A 17,500-nucleotide genomic window follows, 5' to 3' on the forward strand; every position below is an offset into this window, starting at 1 on the left:
GAGTGTGGGAGGGAGAGGGAGTGTGGGAGGGAGAGGGTGGGAGAGAGAGGGAGTGTGGGAGAGAGAGGGAGTGTGAAAGAAAGTGGAGTCTGGGTGAGAGAGGGAGTGTGGGAGAGAGAGGAAGTGTGGGAGAGAGAGGAAGTGTGGGAGAGAGAGGGGAGTGTGGGAGAGAGAGGGAGTGTGGGAGAGAGAGGGAGTGTGGAGAGAGAGGGAGTGTGGAGAGAGAGGGAGTGTGGGAGGGAGAGGGAGTGTGGGAGAGAGAGGGAGTGTGGGAGGGAGAGGGAGTGTGGGAGAGAGAGGGAGTGTGGGAGGGAGAGGGAGTGTGGGAGGGAGAGGGAGTGTGGGAGAGAGAGGGAGTGTGGGAGAGAGAGGGAGTGTGGGAGAGAGAGGGAGTGTGGGAGAGAGAGGGAGTGTGGGAGAGAGAGGGAGTGTGGGAGAGAGAGGGAGTGTGGGAGAGAGAGGGAGTGTGGGAGAGGGATGGAGTGTGGGAGAGGGATGGAGTGTGGGAGAGGGATGGAGTGTGGAGAGGGATGGAGTGTGGGAGAGGGATGGAGTGTGGGGGAGAGAGGGAGTGTGGGAGAGAGAGGGAGTGTGGGAGTGAGAGGGAGTGTGGGAGGGAGAGGGAGTGTGGGAGAGAGGGAGTGTGGGAGAGAGAGGGAGTGTGGGAGAGAGAGGGAGTGTGGGAGAGGGAGGGAGTGTGAGAGAGAGGGAGTGTGGAGAGAGAGGGAGTGTGGAGAGAGGGAGTGTGGGAGAGAGAGGGAGTGTGGGAGAGAGAGGGAGTGTGAGAGAGAGAAAGAGTGTGGGAGAGAGAAAGAGTGTGGGAGAGAGAGGGAGTGTGGGAGGGAGAGGGAGTGTGGGAGGGAGAGGGAGTGTGGGAGAGAGAGCGAGTCTGGGAGAGGGATGGAGTGTGGGAGAGAGAGCGAGTGTGCGAGAGAGAGGGAGTGTGGGAGAGGAGGGAGTGTGAGAGAGAGGGAGTGTGGGAGAGAGAGGGAGTGTGGGAGAGAGAGGGAGTATGGGAGAGAGAGGGAGTGTGGGAGAGAGAGGGAGTGTGGGAGAGAGAGGGAGTGTGGGAGAGAGAGGGAGTGTGGGAGAGAGAGGGAGTGTGGGAGGGAGAGGGAGTGTGGGAGGGAGAGGGAGTGTGGGAGAGAGAGGGAGTGTGGGAGAGAGAGGGAGTGTGGGTGACAGGGAGTGTGGGAGAGAGAGGGAGTGTGGGAGAGAGAGGAGTGTGGGAGAGAGAGGGAGTGTGGGAGAGAGAGGGAGTGTGGGAGAGAGAGGGAGTGTGGGAGGGAGAGGGAGTGTGGGAGGGAGAGGGAGTGTGGGAGGGAGAGGGAGTGTGGGAGAGAGAGGGAGTGTGGGAGAGAGAGGGAGTGTGGGAGAGAGATGGAGTGTGGGAGAGAGAGGGAGTGTGGGAGGGAGAGGGAGTGTGGGAGAGGGAGTGTGGGAGAGAGAGGGAGTGTGGGAGAGAGAGGGAGTGTGGGAGAGAGAGGGAGTGTGCGAGGGAGAGGGAGTGTGGGAGAGAGAGGGAGTGTGGGAGAGAGAGGGAGTGTGGAGAGAGAGGGAGTGTGGAGAGAGAGCGAGTGTGGGAGAGGGATGGAGTGTGGGAGAGGGAGGGAGTGTGAGAGAGAGGGAGTGTGGCAGAGAGAGGGAGTGTGGGAGAGAGAGGGAGTATGGGAGAGAGAGAGAGTCTGGAGAGAGAGAGTCTGGGAGAGAGAGGGAGTGTGGGAGAGAGAGGGAGTGTGGGAGAGAGAGGGAGTGTGGGAGAGAGAGGGAGTGTGGGAGAGAGAGGGAGTGTGGGAGAGAGAGGGAGTGTGGGAGAGAGAGGGAGTGTGGGAGAGAGAGGGAGTGTGGGAGAGAGAGGGAGTGTGGGAGAGAGGGGAGTGTGAGAGAGAGAAAGAGTGTGGGAGAGAGAAAGAGTGTGGGAGAGAGAGGGAGTGTGGGAGAGAGAGGGAGTGTGGGAGGAGAGGGAGTGTGGGAGAGAGAGCGAGTGTGGGAGAGGGATGGAGTGTGGGAGAGAGAGCGAGTGTGGGAGAGAGAGGGAGGTGTGGGAGAGGGAGGGAGTGTGAGAGAGAGGGAGTGTGGGAGAGAGAGGGAGTGTGGGAGAGAGAGGGAGTATGGGAGAGAGAGGGAGTGTGGGAGAGAGAGGGAGTGTGGGAGAGAGAGGGAGTGTGGGAGAGAGAGGGAGTGTGGGAGAGAGAGGGAGTGTGGGAGGGAGAGGGAGTGTGGGAGGGAGAGGGAGTGTGGGAGAGAGAGGGAGTGTGGGTGACAGGGAGTGTGGGAGAGAGAGGGAGTGTGGGAGAGAGAGGGAGTGTGGGAGAGAGAGGGAGTGTGGGAGAGAGAGGGAGTGTGGGAGAGAGAGGGAGTGTGGGAGAGAGAGGGAGTGTGGGAGGGAGAGGGAGTGTGGGAGGGAGAGGGAGTGTGGGAGGGAGAGGGAGTGTGGGAGAGAGAGGGAGTGTGGGAGAGAGAGGGAGTGTGGGAGAGAGATGGAGTGTGGGAGAGAGAGGGAGTGTGGGAGGGAGAGGGAGTGTGGGAGAGGGAGTGTGGGAGAGAGAGGGAGTGTGGGAGAGAGAGGGAGTGTGGGAGAGAGAGGAGTGTGCGAGGGAGAGGGAGTGTGGGAGAGAGAGGGAGTGTGGGAGAGAGAGGGAGTGTGGGAGAGAGAGGGAGTGTGGGAGAGAGAGCGAGTGTGGGAGAGGGATGGAGTGTGGGAGAGGGAGGGAGTGTGAGAGAGGGAGGGAGTGTGGGAGAGAGGGAGTGTGAGAGAGAGAGGGAGTGTGGGAGAGGGAGGGAGTGTGAGAGAGAGTGGGAGTGTGGGAGAGGGAGTATGGGAGAGACAGGGAGTGTGAGAGAGGGAGGGAGTGTGGGAGAGAGGGAGGGAGTGTGGGAGAGAGGGAGTGTGTGAGAGAGAGGGAGTGTGTGAGAGAGGGAGTGTGGGAGAGAGAGGGAGTGTGGGAGAGAGAGGAGTGTGGGAGGGAGAGGGAGTGTGGGAGAGAGAGGGAGTGTGGGAGAGAGAGGGAGTGTGGGAGAGAGAGGGAGTGTGGGAGAGAGAGGGAGTGTGGGAGAGAGAAAGAGTGTGGGAGAGAGAAAGAGTGTGGAGAGAGAGGGAGTGTGGGAGGGAGAGGGAGTGTGGGAGAGAGAGCGAGTGTGGGAGAGGGATGGAGTGTGGGAGAGAGAGCGAGTGTGGGAGAGAGAGGAGTGTGGGAGAGGGAGGGAGTGTGAGAGAGAGGGAGTGTGGGAGAGAGAGGGAGTGTGGGAGAGAGAGGGAGTGTGGGAGAGGGAGGGAGTGTGGGAGAGAGAGGGAATGTGGGAGAGAGAGGGAGTGTGGGAGAGAGAGGGAGTGTGGAGGGAGAGGGAGTGTGGGAGGGAGAGGGAGTGTGGGAGGGAGAGGAGTGTGGGAGGGAGAGGGAGTGTGGAGGGAGAGGGAGTGTGGGAGAGAGAGGGAGTGTGGGAGAGAGAGGGAGTGTGGGTAACAGGGAGTGTGGGAGAGAGAGGGAGTGTGGGAGAGAGAGGGAGTATGGGAGAGAGAGGGAGTGTGGGAGAGAGAGGGAGTGTGGGAGAGAGAGGGAGTGTGGGAGAGAGAGGGAGTGTGGGAGAGGGATGGAGTTTGGGAGAGGGAGGGAGTGTGAGAGAGAGGGAGTGTGGGCGAGAGAGGGAGTGTGGGAGAGAGAGGGAGTGTGGGAGAGAGAGGGAGTATGGGAGAGAGAGGGAGTGTGGGAGAGAGGGAGTCTGGGAGAGAGGGAGTGTGAGAGAGAGAAAGAGGGTGGAGAGAGAGGGAGTGTGGGAGAGAGAGGGAGTGTGAGCGACAGAGGAAGAGTGTGTTAGAGAGGGAGTGTGGGAGAGAGAGAAAGAGTGTTGGAGAGAGAGAGAGAGAGAGTGTGGGAGAGAGAGGGAGTGTGAGAGAGAGGGGGAGTGAGGGAGAGGGAGGGAGTGTGAGAGAGAGAAGGAGTGTGGGAGAGAGAGGGAGTGTGGGAGAGAGAGAGAGAGAGTATGGGAGAGAGAGGGAGTGTGGGAGAGAGAGGGAGTGTGGAGAGAGAGGGAGTGTGGGAGAGTGAGGGAGTGTGGGAGAGAGAGGGAGTGTGGGAGTGAGAGGGAGTGTGGGAGTGAGAGGGAGTGTGGAGTGAGAGTGGGAGTGAGAGGGAGTGTGGGAGTGAGAGGGAGTGTGGAGAAGAGGGAGTGTGGGAGTGAGAGGGAGTGTGGGAGAGAGAGGGAGTGTGGGAGAGAGAGGAGTGTGGGAGAGAGAGGGAGTGTGGGAGAGTGAGCGGAGTGTGGGAGAGAGAGGGAGTGTGGGGAGTGAGGAGTGTGGGAGAGAGGGAGTGTGGGATAGAGGGGTGTGTGGGAGAGAGGGGGAGTGTGGGAGAGAGAGGGAGTGTGGGAGAGAGAGGGGAGAGAGGGAGTGTGGGAGAGAGAGCAAGTGTGGGAGAGTGAGCGAGTGTGGGAGAGAGAGCAAGTGTGGGAGAAAGGGGGAGTGTGGGAGGTGAGCGAGTGTGGGAGAGAGAGCGAGTGTGGGAGAGAGAGGGAGTGTGGGAGAGAGGGAGTGTGGGATAGAGGGGGTGTGGGAGAGAGGGGGTGGGAGAGAGGAGTGTGGGAGAGAGGGGGAGTGTGGGAGAGAGGGAGTGTGGGAAAGAGAGAGAGAGTGTGGGAGAGAGGGAGTGTGGGAGAGAGAGGGAGTGTGGGACAGAGAGGGTGTGTGGGAGAGAGGGGGTGTGGGTGAGAGGGAGTGTGTGAGAGAGGGGGTGAGGGAGAGAGAGGGAGAGTGGGAGAGAGAGGAAGTGTGAGAGAGAGGGAGTGTTGGAGAGAGAGGGAGTGTGGTACAGAGAGAGGGAGTGTGGGAGAGAGAGGGAGGGTGGGAGAGAGGGAGGGTGTGAGAGAGGGGTTGTGGGAGAGAAGGGGGAGTGTGGGAGAGAGAGGGAGTGTGAGAGAGAGAGGGAGTGTGGAGAGAGAGAGGGAGTGTGGGAGAGAGGGAGGGAGTGTGGGAGAGAGGGAGGGAGTGCGGGTGAGAGAGGAGAGCGGTGTGAGCGAGGGAGTGCGGGAGAGACAGGGAGTGCGGGAGAGAGAGGGAGTGCGGGAGAGAGAGGGAGTGCGGGAGAGAGAGGGAGTGCGGGAGAGAGAGGAATTTGAGAGAGGGAGGGAGTGTGAGAGGGAGGGAGTGTGATAGGGAGTGTGGGCGAGAGGGAGTGTGGGTGAGAGGGAGTGTGGGAGAGAGAGGGAGTGTGAGAGAGAGAGGGAGTGTGGGAGAGAGGGAGGGAGTGTGGGAGAGAGGGAGGAGTGCGGGTGAGAGAGGGAGTGCGGGAGAGAGAGGGAGTGCGGGAGAGAGAGGGAGTGCGGGAGAGAGAGGAGTGCGGGAGAGAGAGCGAGTGTGAGAGAGAGAGGGATGGCGGGACAGAGAGGGAGTACGGGACAGAGAGGGAGTGTGAGAGAGGGAGGGAGTGTGAGAGGGAGGGAGTGTGATAGGGAGTGTGGGTGACAGGGAGTGTGGGAGAGAGAGGGAGTGTGGGAGAGAGAGGGAGGGTGATAGGGAGTGTGGGGTGAGAGGGAGTGTGGAAGAGAGGTGGTGTGGGAGAGAGAGGGAGTGAGAGAGGGATGTGGGACAGAGAGGGAGTGTGGGTGAGAGGGTGTGAGAGAGAGGGAGTGTGTGAGAGAGAGGGAGTGTGTGAGAGAGAGAGTGTGTGAGAGAGAGGGAGTGTGAGAGAGGGAGGGAGTGTGAGAGAGGGAGGGAGTGTGAGAGAGGGAAGGAGTGTGAGAGGGTGTGTGAGAGAGGGAGGAGTGTGATAGGGAGTGTGGGTGAGAGGGAGTGTGGAAGAGAGGGGGTGTGGGAGAGAGAGGGAGTGTGAGAGGGAGTGTGAGAGAGGGAGGGAGTGTGAGAGGGAGTGTGGGACAGTGAGGGCGTGTGGGTGAGAGGGTGTGAGAGAGAGGGAGTGTGTGAGAGAGAGGGAGTGTGAGAGAGAGAGTGTGTGAGAGAGAGGGTGTGAGAGAGAGAGGGAGTGTGAGAGTGGGAGGGAGTGTGAGAGGGAGTGTGGGACAGAGAGGGAGTGTGGGTGAGAGGGTGTGAGAGAGAGGGAGTGTGTGAGAGGGAGGGAGTGTGATAGGGAGTGTGGGTGAGAGGGAGTGTGGGAGAGAGAGGATGTGGGAGAGAGAGGGAGTGTGGTACAGAGAGTGGGAGTGTGGTACAGAGAGTGGGAGTGTGGGAGAGAGAGTGAGTGTGGGAGAGAGGGGGTGTGGGAGAGAGGGAGGTGTGGGAGAGAGAGGGTGTGGGAGAGAGGGAGTGTGTGTGAGAGAGCGGGAGTGTGAGAGGGAGTGTGGGACAGAGAGGGAGTGTGAGAGAGGGAGGGAGTGTGAGAGAGGGAGGGAGTGTGAGAGGGAGTGTGTGAGAGAGAGGGAGTGTGGGAGAGAGAGGGAGTGTGGGAGAGAGAGGGAGTGTGGGAGAGGGAGCGTGTGTGAGAGGGAGTGTGAGAGAGGGAGGGTGAGAGGGAGTGTGAGAGAGAGGGAGTGGGAGAAAGAGGGAGTGTAGGAGAGAGTGAGAGGGCGTGTGAGAGAGGGAAGGAATGTGAGAGGGAGTGTGAGAATGAGTGTGAGAGAGGGAGGGAGTGTGAGAGAGGGAGGGAGTGTGAAAGGGAGTGTGAGAGGGGGAGGGAGTGTGAGAGGGAGTGTGAGAGAGGGAGGGACTGTGAGAGAGGGAGGGAGTTTGAGAGGGGGTGTGAGAGAGGGAGGGATTGTGAGAGAGGGAGGGAGTGTGAGAGGGAGGGAGTGTGAGAGGGAGTGTGAGAGAGGGAGGGAGTGTGAGAGGGAGTGTGAGAGAGGGAGAGATTGTGAGAGAGGGAGGGAGTGTGAGAGGGAGTGTGAGAGAGGGAGGGAGCGTGAGAGAGGGAGGGAGTGTGAGAGGGAGTGTGAGAGAGGGAGGGACTGTGAGAGAGGGAGGGAGTGTGAGAGGGAGTGTGAGAGAGGGAGAGATTGTGAGAGAGGGAGGGAGTGTGAGAGGGAGTGTGAGAGAGGGAGGGAGTATGAGAGAGGGAGGGAGCGTGAGGGAGGGAGTGTGAGAGAGGGAGGGAGTGTGAGAGGGAGTGTGAGAGAGGGAGGGAGTGTGAGAGAGGGAGGGAGTGTGAGAGAGGGAGGGAGTGTGAGAGAGGGAGGGAGTGTGAGAGGGAGTGTGAGAGAGGGAGGGAGTGTGCCCGTTCCGCTGCCCTCTGACCTGGCTGTATCTGGGGGTGATGCCGCCCTGCATTCCCTGGTAGATGTACACACTCCCCTGGTGTCCGTCCTCCAGAGGGGCTCCGACAGCCACATCTGCAATCCCATCACCATTCAGATCGCCAAGGGCAGCAATGGAGCTCCCAAAACGTCCCAGACCATTCCCTCGCTGTCCTCGCAGAACTGCTGAGCAGGAGATATTGCCCTAGGAATGGAGAGAGAGAGAGAGGGAGTGAGAGAGAGCGAGTGAGAGAGAGAGGGGGGGTGGGGAGAGAGAGGGGAGAGAGTGAGAGGGAGAGGGAGAGAGAGAGAGAGAGGGAAAGAGAGAGGGAGAGAGAGAGGGGGGGGGAGAGAGAGGGGGAGAGAGTGAGAGGGAGAGGGAGAGAGAGTGAGAGAGAGAGAGAGAGAGGGAAAGAGAGAGAGTGAGAGAGAGAGACTGAGAGAGAGAGGGGGGGAGAGAGAGGGAGAGTGAGATTGAGAGAGAGAGGGAGAGAGGGAAAGAGAGAGAGTGAGAGAGAGTAAATGAGAGAGATAGGGAGGGAGGGAAAGAGAGAGTGAGTGTGAGTGTGAGAGAGAGAATGTGAGTGTGAGAGAGAGTGTGAGAGAGAGGGTGACAGAGAGAGAGTGAGAGAGAGAGGGGGAGAGAGGGATAGAGAGAGAGAGAGTGAGAGAGTGAGAGAGAGTGAGGGGAGAGATAGGGAGGGAGTGAAAGAGTGTGAGAGAGTGTGTGAGAGAGAGAGAGAGTGTGAGAGTGAGAGAGAGTGTGAGAGTGAGAGAGAGTGTGAGAGAGAGAGCGTGAGTGTGAGAGAGAGTGTGAGAGAGAGAGGGGAGAGAGTGAAAGAGAGAGAGTGTGAGAGAGAGAGTGAGTGTGAGAGAGAGTGTGAGAGAGAGAGGGGAGAGAGTGAAAGAGAGAGAGTGTGAGAGAGGGGCAGAGAGAGAGAGGGAAAGAGAGACCGTGACAGGGAGAGAGGGAAAGAGAGAGAGTGAGAGAGAGTGAGTGATAGAGACAGAGAGAGGGAGAGACAGACAGACAGAGGGAAAGAGTGAGAGAGAGAGAGGGAGGGAAAGTGAGCAAGAGAGAGTCATGAGAATGTCGCTTTAAGAAATGTTTGGCTGCTCATGTGACTACAGTGATGTCAGAGTGTGGGTGGGGCTGAGCTCTGGCTCTGCTTTTTAGTTTCACTTTGAGAAAAGCTTGGGTGTGTCTGTGTTTTCCACTGAGTTGCAGCTGAAGTCAGCCAAAGCAGCTGTACTGTTGAGCTCTCTGCCATGAAGGACTATCTCTTAATCATTTGGTGAATTCAGAATTATAAATGTTTTCAGTATTGAATGTAAACTCTGATGTGCTTCTGTTTAAAGGTTTGTTAAGTCTTTTGGGTGTAACCGGACAGCATACACGTTACTTAGTGTTGTATTCTTTGGGGGTTGTATTTGAATTGATGGTTGCTAAGATGTTCACTGTTGGTTTAAAAAGGTTAATTTGAGTTAATCGAAGAAACATTGTTTTGTTTTATAAAATACTTTTCCATTTCTGCTGTCCCACTCCTGGAGAGTGGGCCGTGTGCTCCTCATACCACAATCTAGTAAAAGTTGAGGGTCAGGGGAACTCCATGATACACTTTGGGGTTCTCGAAACCCTGGCCCATAACAAGAGACAGAGGGAGGGAGAGACAGACAGACAGAGGGAGAGAGAGAGTGTGAGTGAGTGAGAGAGAGACAGACAGACAGACAGAGAGTGAGTGGGAGAGAGTGAGTGAGAGTGCGAGAGAGAGAGAGAGTGATAGACAGACAGAGAGAGAGAGTGAGAGAGAGACAGAGTGAGAGACACAGACAGGGAGAGAGAGTGAGAGTGAGAGAGAGAGAGAGAGAGATAGTGATAGAGACACAGACAGAGAGAGTGAGTGAGTGAGGGAGACAGACAGAGAGAGAGAGACAGACAGAGGGAGAGAGAGCGAGCGAGAGTGAGAGAGAAACAGAAAGAGACAGAGTGAGCAACAGAGTGAGTGAGAGAGACAGACAGAGGGAGAGAGAGAGGGTGAGGGAGAGTGAGGAAGTGAGTGAGGGAGCGAGTGAGGGAGTGGGAGTGTGAGAAAGAGAGACAGACAGACAGAGAGAGAGAGTGAGAGAGAAACAGAAAGAGACAGAGTGAGCAACAGAGTGAGTGAGAGAGACAGACAGAGGGAGAGAGAGAGAGAGGGTGAGGGAGAGTGAGGAAGTGAGTGAGGGAGCGAGTGAGGGAGTGGGAGTGTGAGAGAGAGAGACAGAGTGAGAGAGTGCGAGGGAGCAAGTTAGAGCGAGAGAGGCAGAGAGCAAAAAAAGAGAGAGCAGGAGAAAGAGCGAAAGAGGGAGAAAGTGAGAGTGAGATAGAGAGAGAGACTGAGTAAGTGCTAGAGGGAGATAGACAGAGAACGAGAAAAATAGAGATAGATAGAGAGAGTGTGAGGGAGAGACAAAGAGAGAGCAAGAGAGAGAGAGAGGGAAAGAGAGAGGTAGAGACAGAGGGAGTAAGAGAGAGATAGAGCAAGACAGATAGAGAGAGAGCGAGAGAGAGAGAGACAGAGAGACAGAATGAGAGAGAGAGAGACAGAGAGACAGAATGAGAGAGAGAGACAGAGAGAGAGATGTAGATAGAGATAGAGAGAGAGATGTCGATAGCGATAGGGAGAGAGACAGAGCGAGAAAGAGAGAGAATGAGAGAGAGACAGAGAGAGAAATGTAGATAGCGATGTAGAGAGAGAAAGAGCAACTAAGGAGGAACGCGGGTGAATAAACAATCTCCATCTTCCCACATCAGGTCCCTGTGAAAAGCAGGGCCCGTCCGGCCACGATGCAACAATGGAAGATTTGGAAAGGTAAAGGAACTCGAAGATAAACCGGAATGATCGGAGCCGGGATCTTTAATGCTGCCCCCATGTTGCGTTCTGATGAGAGCCATTTTCCAACGGCCTTGCACTGCCCTGAATCGAAACGCAGCCCCCAACCCCATGGACTGTAACGCACTCCCCTCGCTGAGCGTCCCCCTCCCCCGCTCCACCCAAAGCGCAGAGTTGCGTCCGGCGGAGCCCGCGCCGGGCACACGTTGATCAGCCCAGCCACCGAGACCAAACTGAGGCAAACAAAAGGGATACGGTCAGGACGCGCGGTGTCTGATTACACGTTAACACTTGGGGAGCCAATGGTACTTCCCATCCTATCGCCGGGCAAACGGCCTCAGGCAATCGGGGCTGGACACCGGACCCCGCCGACACACTCCCGTTACCTGGGGTGAGATTGTGCAAACGCTCACGGTGCCCCCCGTGTCGGCCGCATGGTACAGGGGGGCGCCAATCAAGACCACCTCCGTCTCCCCGTTGCCATGGAGATCCACAGAGCACAACGCCATGCCAAAATAGGAGCCGATCTGAAAATAACAGGAGATCGAGAGACCAGCTAGACAATAAACTTAAATATGGAGCGAGATTGAGACCCTCCCACAGTGCGGCGCTCCCTCAGTACTGACCCTCTGACAGTGCGGCACTCCCTCAGTACTGAACCTCGGACAGTGCGGCACTCCCTCAGTACTGACCCTCTGACAGTGCGGCACTCCCTCAGTACTGACCCTCTGACAGTGCGGCACTCCCTCAGTACTGAACCTCTGACAGTGCAGCACTCCCTCAGTACTGAACCTCGGACAGTGCGGCACTCCCTCAGTACTGACCCTCTGACAGTGCGGCACTCCCTCAGTACTGACCCTCTGACAGTGCGGCACTCCCTCAGTACTGACCCTCTGACAGTGCGGCACTCCCTCAGTACTGACCCTCTGACAGTGCGGCACTCCCTCAGTACTGACCCTCTGACAGTGCGGCGCTCCCTCAGTACTGACCCTCTGACAGTGCAGCACTCCCTTAGTACTGACCCTCTGACAGTGCAGCACTCCCTCAGTACTGACCCTCTGACAGTGCAGCACTCCTTCAGTACTGACCCTCTGACAATGCGGCGCTCCCTCAGTACTGACCCTCTGACATTGCAGCATTCCCTCAGTACTGACCCTCTGACAGTGCGGCGCTCCCTCAGTACTGACCCTCTGACAGTGCGGCGCTCCCTCAGTACTGACCCTCTGACAGTGCAGCACTCCCTCAGTACTGACCCTCTGACAGTGCGGCACTCCCTCAGTACTGACCCTCTGACAGTGCAGCACTCCCTCAGTACTGACCCTCTGACAGTGCGGCACTCCCTCAGTACTGACCCTCTGACAGTGCAGCACTCCCTCAGTACTGACCCTCTGACAGTGCAGCACTCCCTCAGTACTGACCCTCTGACAGTGCGGCGCTCCCTCAGTACTGACCCTCTGACAGTGCGGCACTCCCTCAGTACTGACCCTCCCACAGTGCGGCGCTCCCTCAGTACTGACCCTCTGACAGTGCGGCACTCCCTCAGCACTGACCCTCTGACAGTGCAGCACTCCCTCAGTACTGACCCTCTGACAGTGCGGCACTCCCTCAGTACTGACCCTCTGACAGTGCGGCACTCCCTCAGTACTGACCCTCTGACAGTGCAGCACTCCCTCAGTACTGACCCTCTGACAGTGCGGCACTCCCTCAGTACTGACCCTCTGACAGTGCGGCACTCCCTCAGTACTGACCCTCTGACAGTGCGGCACTCCCTCAGTACTGACCCTCTGACAGTGCGGCACTCCCTCAGCACTGACCCTCTGACAGTGCGGCACTCCCTCAGTACTGACCCTCTGACAGTGCAGCACTCCCTCAGTACTGACCCTCTGACAGTGCGGTGCTCCCTCAGTACTGACCCTCTGACAGTGCGACACTCCCTCAGTACTGACCCTCTGACAGTGCGGCACTCCCTCAGGACTGACCCTCTGACAGTGCGGCGCTCCCTCAGTACTGACCCTCTGACAGTGCGGCACTCCCTCAGTACTGACCCTCTGACAGTGCGGCACTCCCTCAGTACTGACCCTCTGACAGTGCGGCACTCCCTCAGTACTGACCCTCTGACAGTGCGGCACTCCCTCAGTACAGACACTCTGACAGTGCGGCACTCCCTCAGCACTGACCCTCTGACAGTGCGGCACTCCCTCAGTACTGACCCTCTGACAGTGCAGCACTCCCTCAGTACTGACCCTCTGACAGTGCGGTGCTCCCTCAGTACTGACCCTCTGACAGTGCGACACTCCCTCAGTACTGACCCTCTGACAGTGCGGCACTCCCTCAGGACTGACCCTCTGACAGTGCGGCGCTCCCTCAGTACTGACCCTCTGACAGTGCGGCACTCCCTCAGTACTGACCCTCTGACAGTGCGGCACTCCCTCAGTACTGACCCTCTGACAGTACGGCACTCCCTCAGTACTGACCGTCTGACAGTGCGGCACTCCCTCAGTACTGACCCTCTGACAGTGCAGCACTCCCTCAGTACTGACCCTCTGACAGTGCGGCACTCCCTCAGTACTGACCCTCTGACAGTGCAGCACTGCCTCATTACTGACCCTCTGACAGTGCGGCACTCCCTCAGTACTGAACCTCTGACAGTGCGGCGCTCCCTCAGTACTGACCCTCTGACAGTGCGGCGCTCCCTCAGTACTGACCCTCTGACAGTGCGGCACTCCCTCAGTACTGACCCTCTGACAGTGCGGCACTCCCTCAGTACTGACCCTGCGACAGTGCAGCACTCCCTCAGTACTGACCCTCTGACAGTGCAGCAGTACTGACCCTCTGACAGTGCGGCGCTCCCTCAGTACTGACCCTCTGACAGTGCGGCACTCCCTCAGTACTGACCCTCTGACAGTGCAGCAGTACTGACCCTCTGACAGTGCGGCACTCCTGCAGTATTGACCCTCTGACAGTGCAGCACTCCCTCAGTACTGACCCTCTGACAGTGCGGCACTCCCTCAGTACTGACCCTCTGACAGTGCGGCACTCCCTCAGTACTGACCCTCTGACAGTGCAGCACTCCCTCAGTACTGACCCTCTGACAGTGCGGCACTCCCTCAGTACTGACCCTCTGACAGTGCGGCACTCCCTCAGTACTGACCCTCTGATAGTGCGGCACTCCCTCAGTACTGACCCTCTGACAGTGCAGCGCTCCCTCAGTACTGACCCTCTGTCAGTGCGGCGCTCCCTCAGTACTGACCCTCTGACAGTGCGGCGCTCCCTCAGTACTGACCCTGTGACAGTGCAGCACTCCCTCAGTACTGACCCTCTGACAGTGCGGCACTCCCTCAGTACTGACCCTCTGACAGTGCGGCGCTCCCTCAGTACTGACCCTCTGACAGTGCAGCACTCCCTCACTACTGACCCTCTGACAGTGCAGCACTCCCTCACTACTGACCCTCCGAAGGTGCAGCACTCCCTCAGTACTGACCCTCTGACAGTGCGGCGCTCCCTCAGTACTGACCCACTGACAGTGCGGCACTCCCTCAGTACTGACCCTCTGACAATGCGGCACTCCCTCAGTACTGACCCTCTGACAGTGCGGCACTCCCACAGTACTGACCCTCTGACAGTGCGGCACTCCCTCAGTACTGACCCTCTGACAGTGCGGCACTCCCTCAGTACTGGCCCTCTGACAGTGCGGCGCTCCCTCAGTACTGACCCTCTGACAGTGCGGCACTCCCTCAGTACTGACCCTCTGACAGTGCGGCACTCCCTCAGTACTGACCCTCCGACAGTGCGGCACTCCCTCAGTACTGACCCTCCGACAGTGCAGCACTCCCTCAGTACTGACCCTCTGATAGTGCAGCAGTACTGACCCTCTGACAGTGCGGCGCTCCCTCAGTACTGACCCTCTGACAGTGCGGCACTCCCTCAGTACTGACCCTCTGACAGTGCGGCACTCCTTCAGTACTGACCCTCTGACCGTGCAGCACTCCCTCAGTACTGACCCTCCGACAGTGCAGCAGTCCCTCAGTACTGACCCTCTGACATTGCAGCACACCCTCAGTACAGAACCTCTGACAGTGCGGCACTCCCTCAGTCCTGACCCTCTGACATTGCGGCGCTCCCTCAGTACTGACCCTCCGACAGTGCAGCAGTCCCTCAGTACTGACCCTCTGACATTGCAGCACTCCCTCAGTACAGAACCTCTGACAGTGCGGCACTCCCTCAGTCCTGACCCTCTGACATTGCGGCGCTCCCTCAGTACTGACCCTCTGACAGTGCAGCACCCCCTCAGTACTGACCCTCTGACAGTGCAGCACTCCCTCAGTACTGACCCTCTGACAGTGCAGCACTCCCTCAGTACTGACCCTCTGACAGTGCGGCACTCCCTCAGTACTGACACTCTGACAGTGCGGCACTCCCTCAGTACTGACCCTCTGACAGTGCAGAACTCCCTCAGTACTGACCCTCTGACAGTGCAGCACTCCCTCAGTACTGACCCTCTGACAGTGCAGCACTCCCTCAGTACTGACCCTCTGACAGTGCGGCACTCCCTCAGTACTGACCCTCTGACAGTGCAGCACTCCCTCAGTACTGACCCTCTGATAGTGCGGCACTCCCTCAGTACTGACCCTCTGACAGTGCAGCGCTCCCTCAGTACTGACCCTCTGACAGTGCGGCACTCCCTCAGTACTGACCCTCTGACAGTGCGGCACTCCCTCAGTACTGACCCTCTGACAGTGCAGCACTCCCTCAGTACTGACCCTCTGACAGTGCAGCACTCCCTCACTTCTGACCCTCCGACAGTGCAGCACTCCCTCAGTACTGACCCTCTGACAGTGCGGCACTCCCTCAGTACTGACCCTCTGACAGTGCGGCACTCCCTCAGTGCTGACCCTCTAACAGTGCAGCACTCCCACAGTACTGACCCTCTGACAGTGCGGCACTCCCTCAGTACTGTCCCTCTGACAGTGCAGCACTCCCTCAGTACTGACCCTCTAACAGTGCAGCACTCCCACAGTACTGACCCTCTGACAGTGCAGCACTCCCGCAGTACTGACCCTCTGACAGTGCGGCACTCCCGCAGTACTGACCCTCTGACAGTGCGGCACTCCCTCAGTGCTGAACCTCTGACAGTGCAGCACTCCCACAGTACTGACCCTCTGACAGTGCGGCACTCCCGCAGTACTGACCCTATGACAGTGCAGCACTCCTTCAGTACTGACCCTCTGACAGTGCAGCACTCCCACAGTACTGACCCTCTGACAGTGCGGCACTCCCACAGTACTGACCCTCTGACAGTGCGGCGCTCCTTCAGTACAGACCCTCTGACAGTGCAGCACACCCTCAGTACTGACCCTCTGACAGTGCGGCGCACCCTCAGTACTGACCCTCTGACCGTGCAGCACTCCCTCAGTACTGATCCTCTGACAGTGCAGCACACCATCAGTACTGACCCTCTGACAGTGCGGTGCTCCCTCAGTACTGACCCTCTGACCGTGCAGCACTCCTTCAGTACTGACCCTCCGACAGTGCAGCACTCCCTCAGTACAGAACCTCTGACAGTGCGACGCTCCCTCAGTACTGACCTTCTGACAGTGCGGCACTCCCTCAGTACTGACCCTCTGACAGTGCGATCTCCCTCAGTACTGACCTTCTGACAGTGCGGCACTCCCTCAGTACTGACCCTCTGACAGTGCGGCACTCCCTCAGTACTGACCCTCTGACAGTGTGGCACTCCCTCAGTACTGACCCTCTGACAGTGCGGCACTCCCTCAGTACTGACCCTCTGACAGTGTGGCACTCCCTCAGTACTGACCCTCTGACAGTGCGGCGCTCCCTCAGTACTGACCCTCTGACAGTGCAGCACGCCCTCAGTACTGACCCTCTGACAGTGCAGCACTCCCTCAGTACTGACCCTCTGACAGTGCGGCACTCCCTCAGTACTGACCCTCTGACAGTGCGGCACTCCCTCAGTACTGACCCTCTGACAGTGCGGCACTCCCTCAGCACTGACCCTCTGACCGTGCGGCACCCCCTCAGTACTGACCCTCTGACACTGCGGCGTTCCCTCAGTACTGAACCTCTGACAGTGCGACGCTCCCTCAGTACTGACCTTCTGACAGTGCGGCACTCCCTCAGTACTGACCCTCTGACAGTGCGGCACTCCCTCAGTACTGACCCTCTGACAGTGCGGCACTCCCTCAGTACTGAACCTCTGACAGTGCGGCACTCCCTCAGTACTGACCCTCTGACAGTGCAGCACTCCCTCAGTACTGACCCTCTGACAGTGCAGCACTCCCTCAGTACTGACCCTCTGACAGTGCAGCACTCCCTCAGTACAGAACCTCTGACAGTGCGGCGCTCCCTCAGTACTGACCTTCTGACAGTGCGGTGCTCCCTTAGTACTGACCCTCTGACAGTGCGGCTCTCCCTCAGTACTGACCCTCTGACAGTGCAGCACTCCCTCAGTACAGAACCTCTGACAGTGCGACGCTCCCTCAGTACTGACCTTCTGACAGTGCGGTGCTCCCTCAGTACTGACCCTCTGACAGTGCGGCTCTCCCTCAGTACTGACCCTCTGTCAGTGCAGCACTCCCTCCGTACTGACCCTCTGACAGTGCGGCGCTCCCTCAGTAGTGACCCTCTGACAGTGCGGCGATCCCTCAGTACTGACCATCTGACAATGCAGCACTCCCTCAGTACTGACCCTCTGACAGTGCGGCACTCCCTCAGTACTGACCCTCTGACAGTGCGGCGCTCCCTCAGAACTGACCCTCCGACAGTGCGGCACTCCCTCAGTACTGACCCTCTGACAGTGCGGCACTCCCTCAGTACTGACCCTCTGACAGTGCGTCACTCCCTCAGTACTGACCCTCTGACAGTGCGGCACTCACTCAGTACTGACCCTCTGACAGTGTGGCACTCCCTCAGTGCTGACTCTCTGACAGTTCCCCACTCCCTCAGTACTGAACCTGTGACAGTGCAGCACTCCCTCAGTACTGACCCTCTGACAGTGCGGCACTCCCTCAGTACTGACCCTCTGACAGTGCGGCGCTCCCTCAGTACTGACCCTCTGACAGTGCAGCACTCCCTCACTACTGACCCTCTGACAGTGCAGCACTCCCTCAGTACTGACCCTCTGACAGTGCGGCACTCCCTCAGTACTGACCCTCTGACAGTGCGGCACACCCTCAGTACTGACCCTCTGACAGTGCAGCACACCCTCAGTACTGACCCTCTGACAGTGCGGTGCTCCCTCAGTACTGACCCTCTGACCGTGCTGCACTCCTTCAGTACTGACCTTCTGACCGTGCAGCACTCCCTCAGTACTGACCCTCTGACAGTGCAGCACTCCCTCAGTACTGACCCTCTGACAGTGCAGCACTCCCTCAGTACTGACCCTCTGACAGTGCAGCACTCCCTCAGTACTGACCCTCTGACAGTGCGGC

General features: G+C 58.4%; 1 protein-coding gene across 1 annotated transcript in view; it reads right to left on the bottom strand.

Annotated features, from left to right (window-relative positions):
* The window catches only part of LOC140396619 (integrin alpha-M-like), a 153,414-nt gene that overhangs the window by 749 nt on the left and 135,165 nt on the right, over positions 1 to 17,500 (bottom strand). Inside the window, exons 13-14 of the mRNA XM_072485413.1 lie at positions 10,439 to 10,579; positions 7,181 to 7,384 (exon numbers count right to left, since the gene is read on the bottom strand). Coding sequence (XP_072341514.1) covers positions 7,181 to 7,384; positions 10,439 to 10,579 — 345 coding nt within the window. The remainder of the gene's footprint in view (positions 1 to 7,180; positions 7,385 to 10,438; positions 10,580 to 17,500) is intronic.

The sequence above is a fragment of the Scyliorhinus torazame genome, chromosome 19 (assembly GCF_047496885.1).
Source record: "Scyliorhinus torazame isolate Kashiwa2021f chromosome 19, sScyTor2.1, whole genome shotgun sequence".
NCBI lineage: Eukaryota > Metazoa > Chordata > Chondrichthyes > Carcharhiniformes > Scyliorhinidae > Scyliorhinus > Scyliorhinus torazame.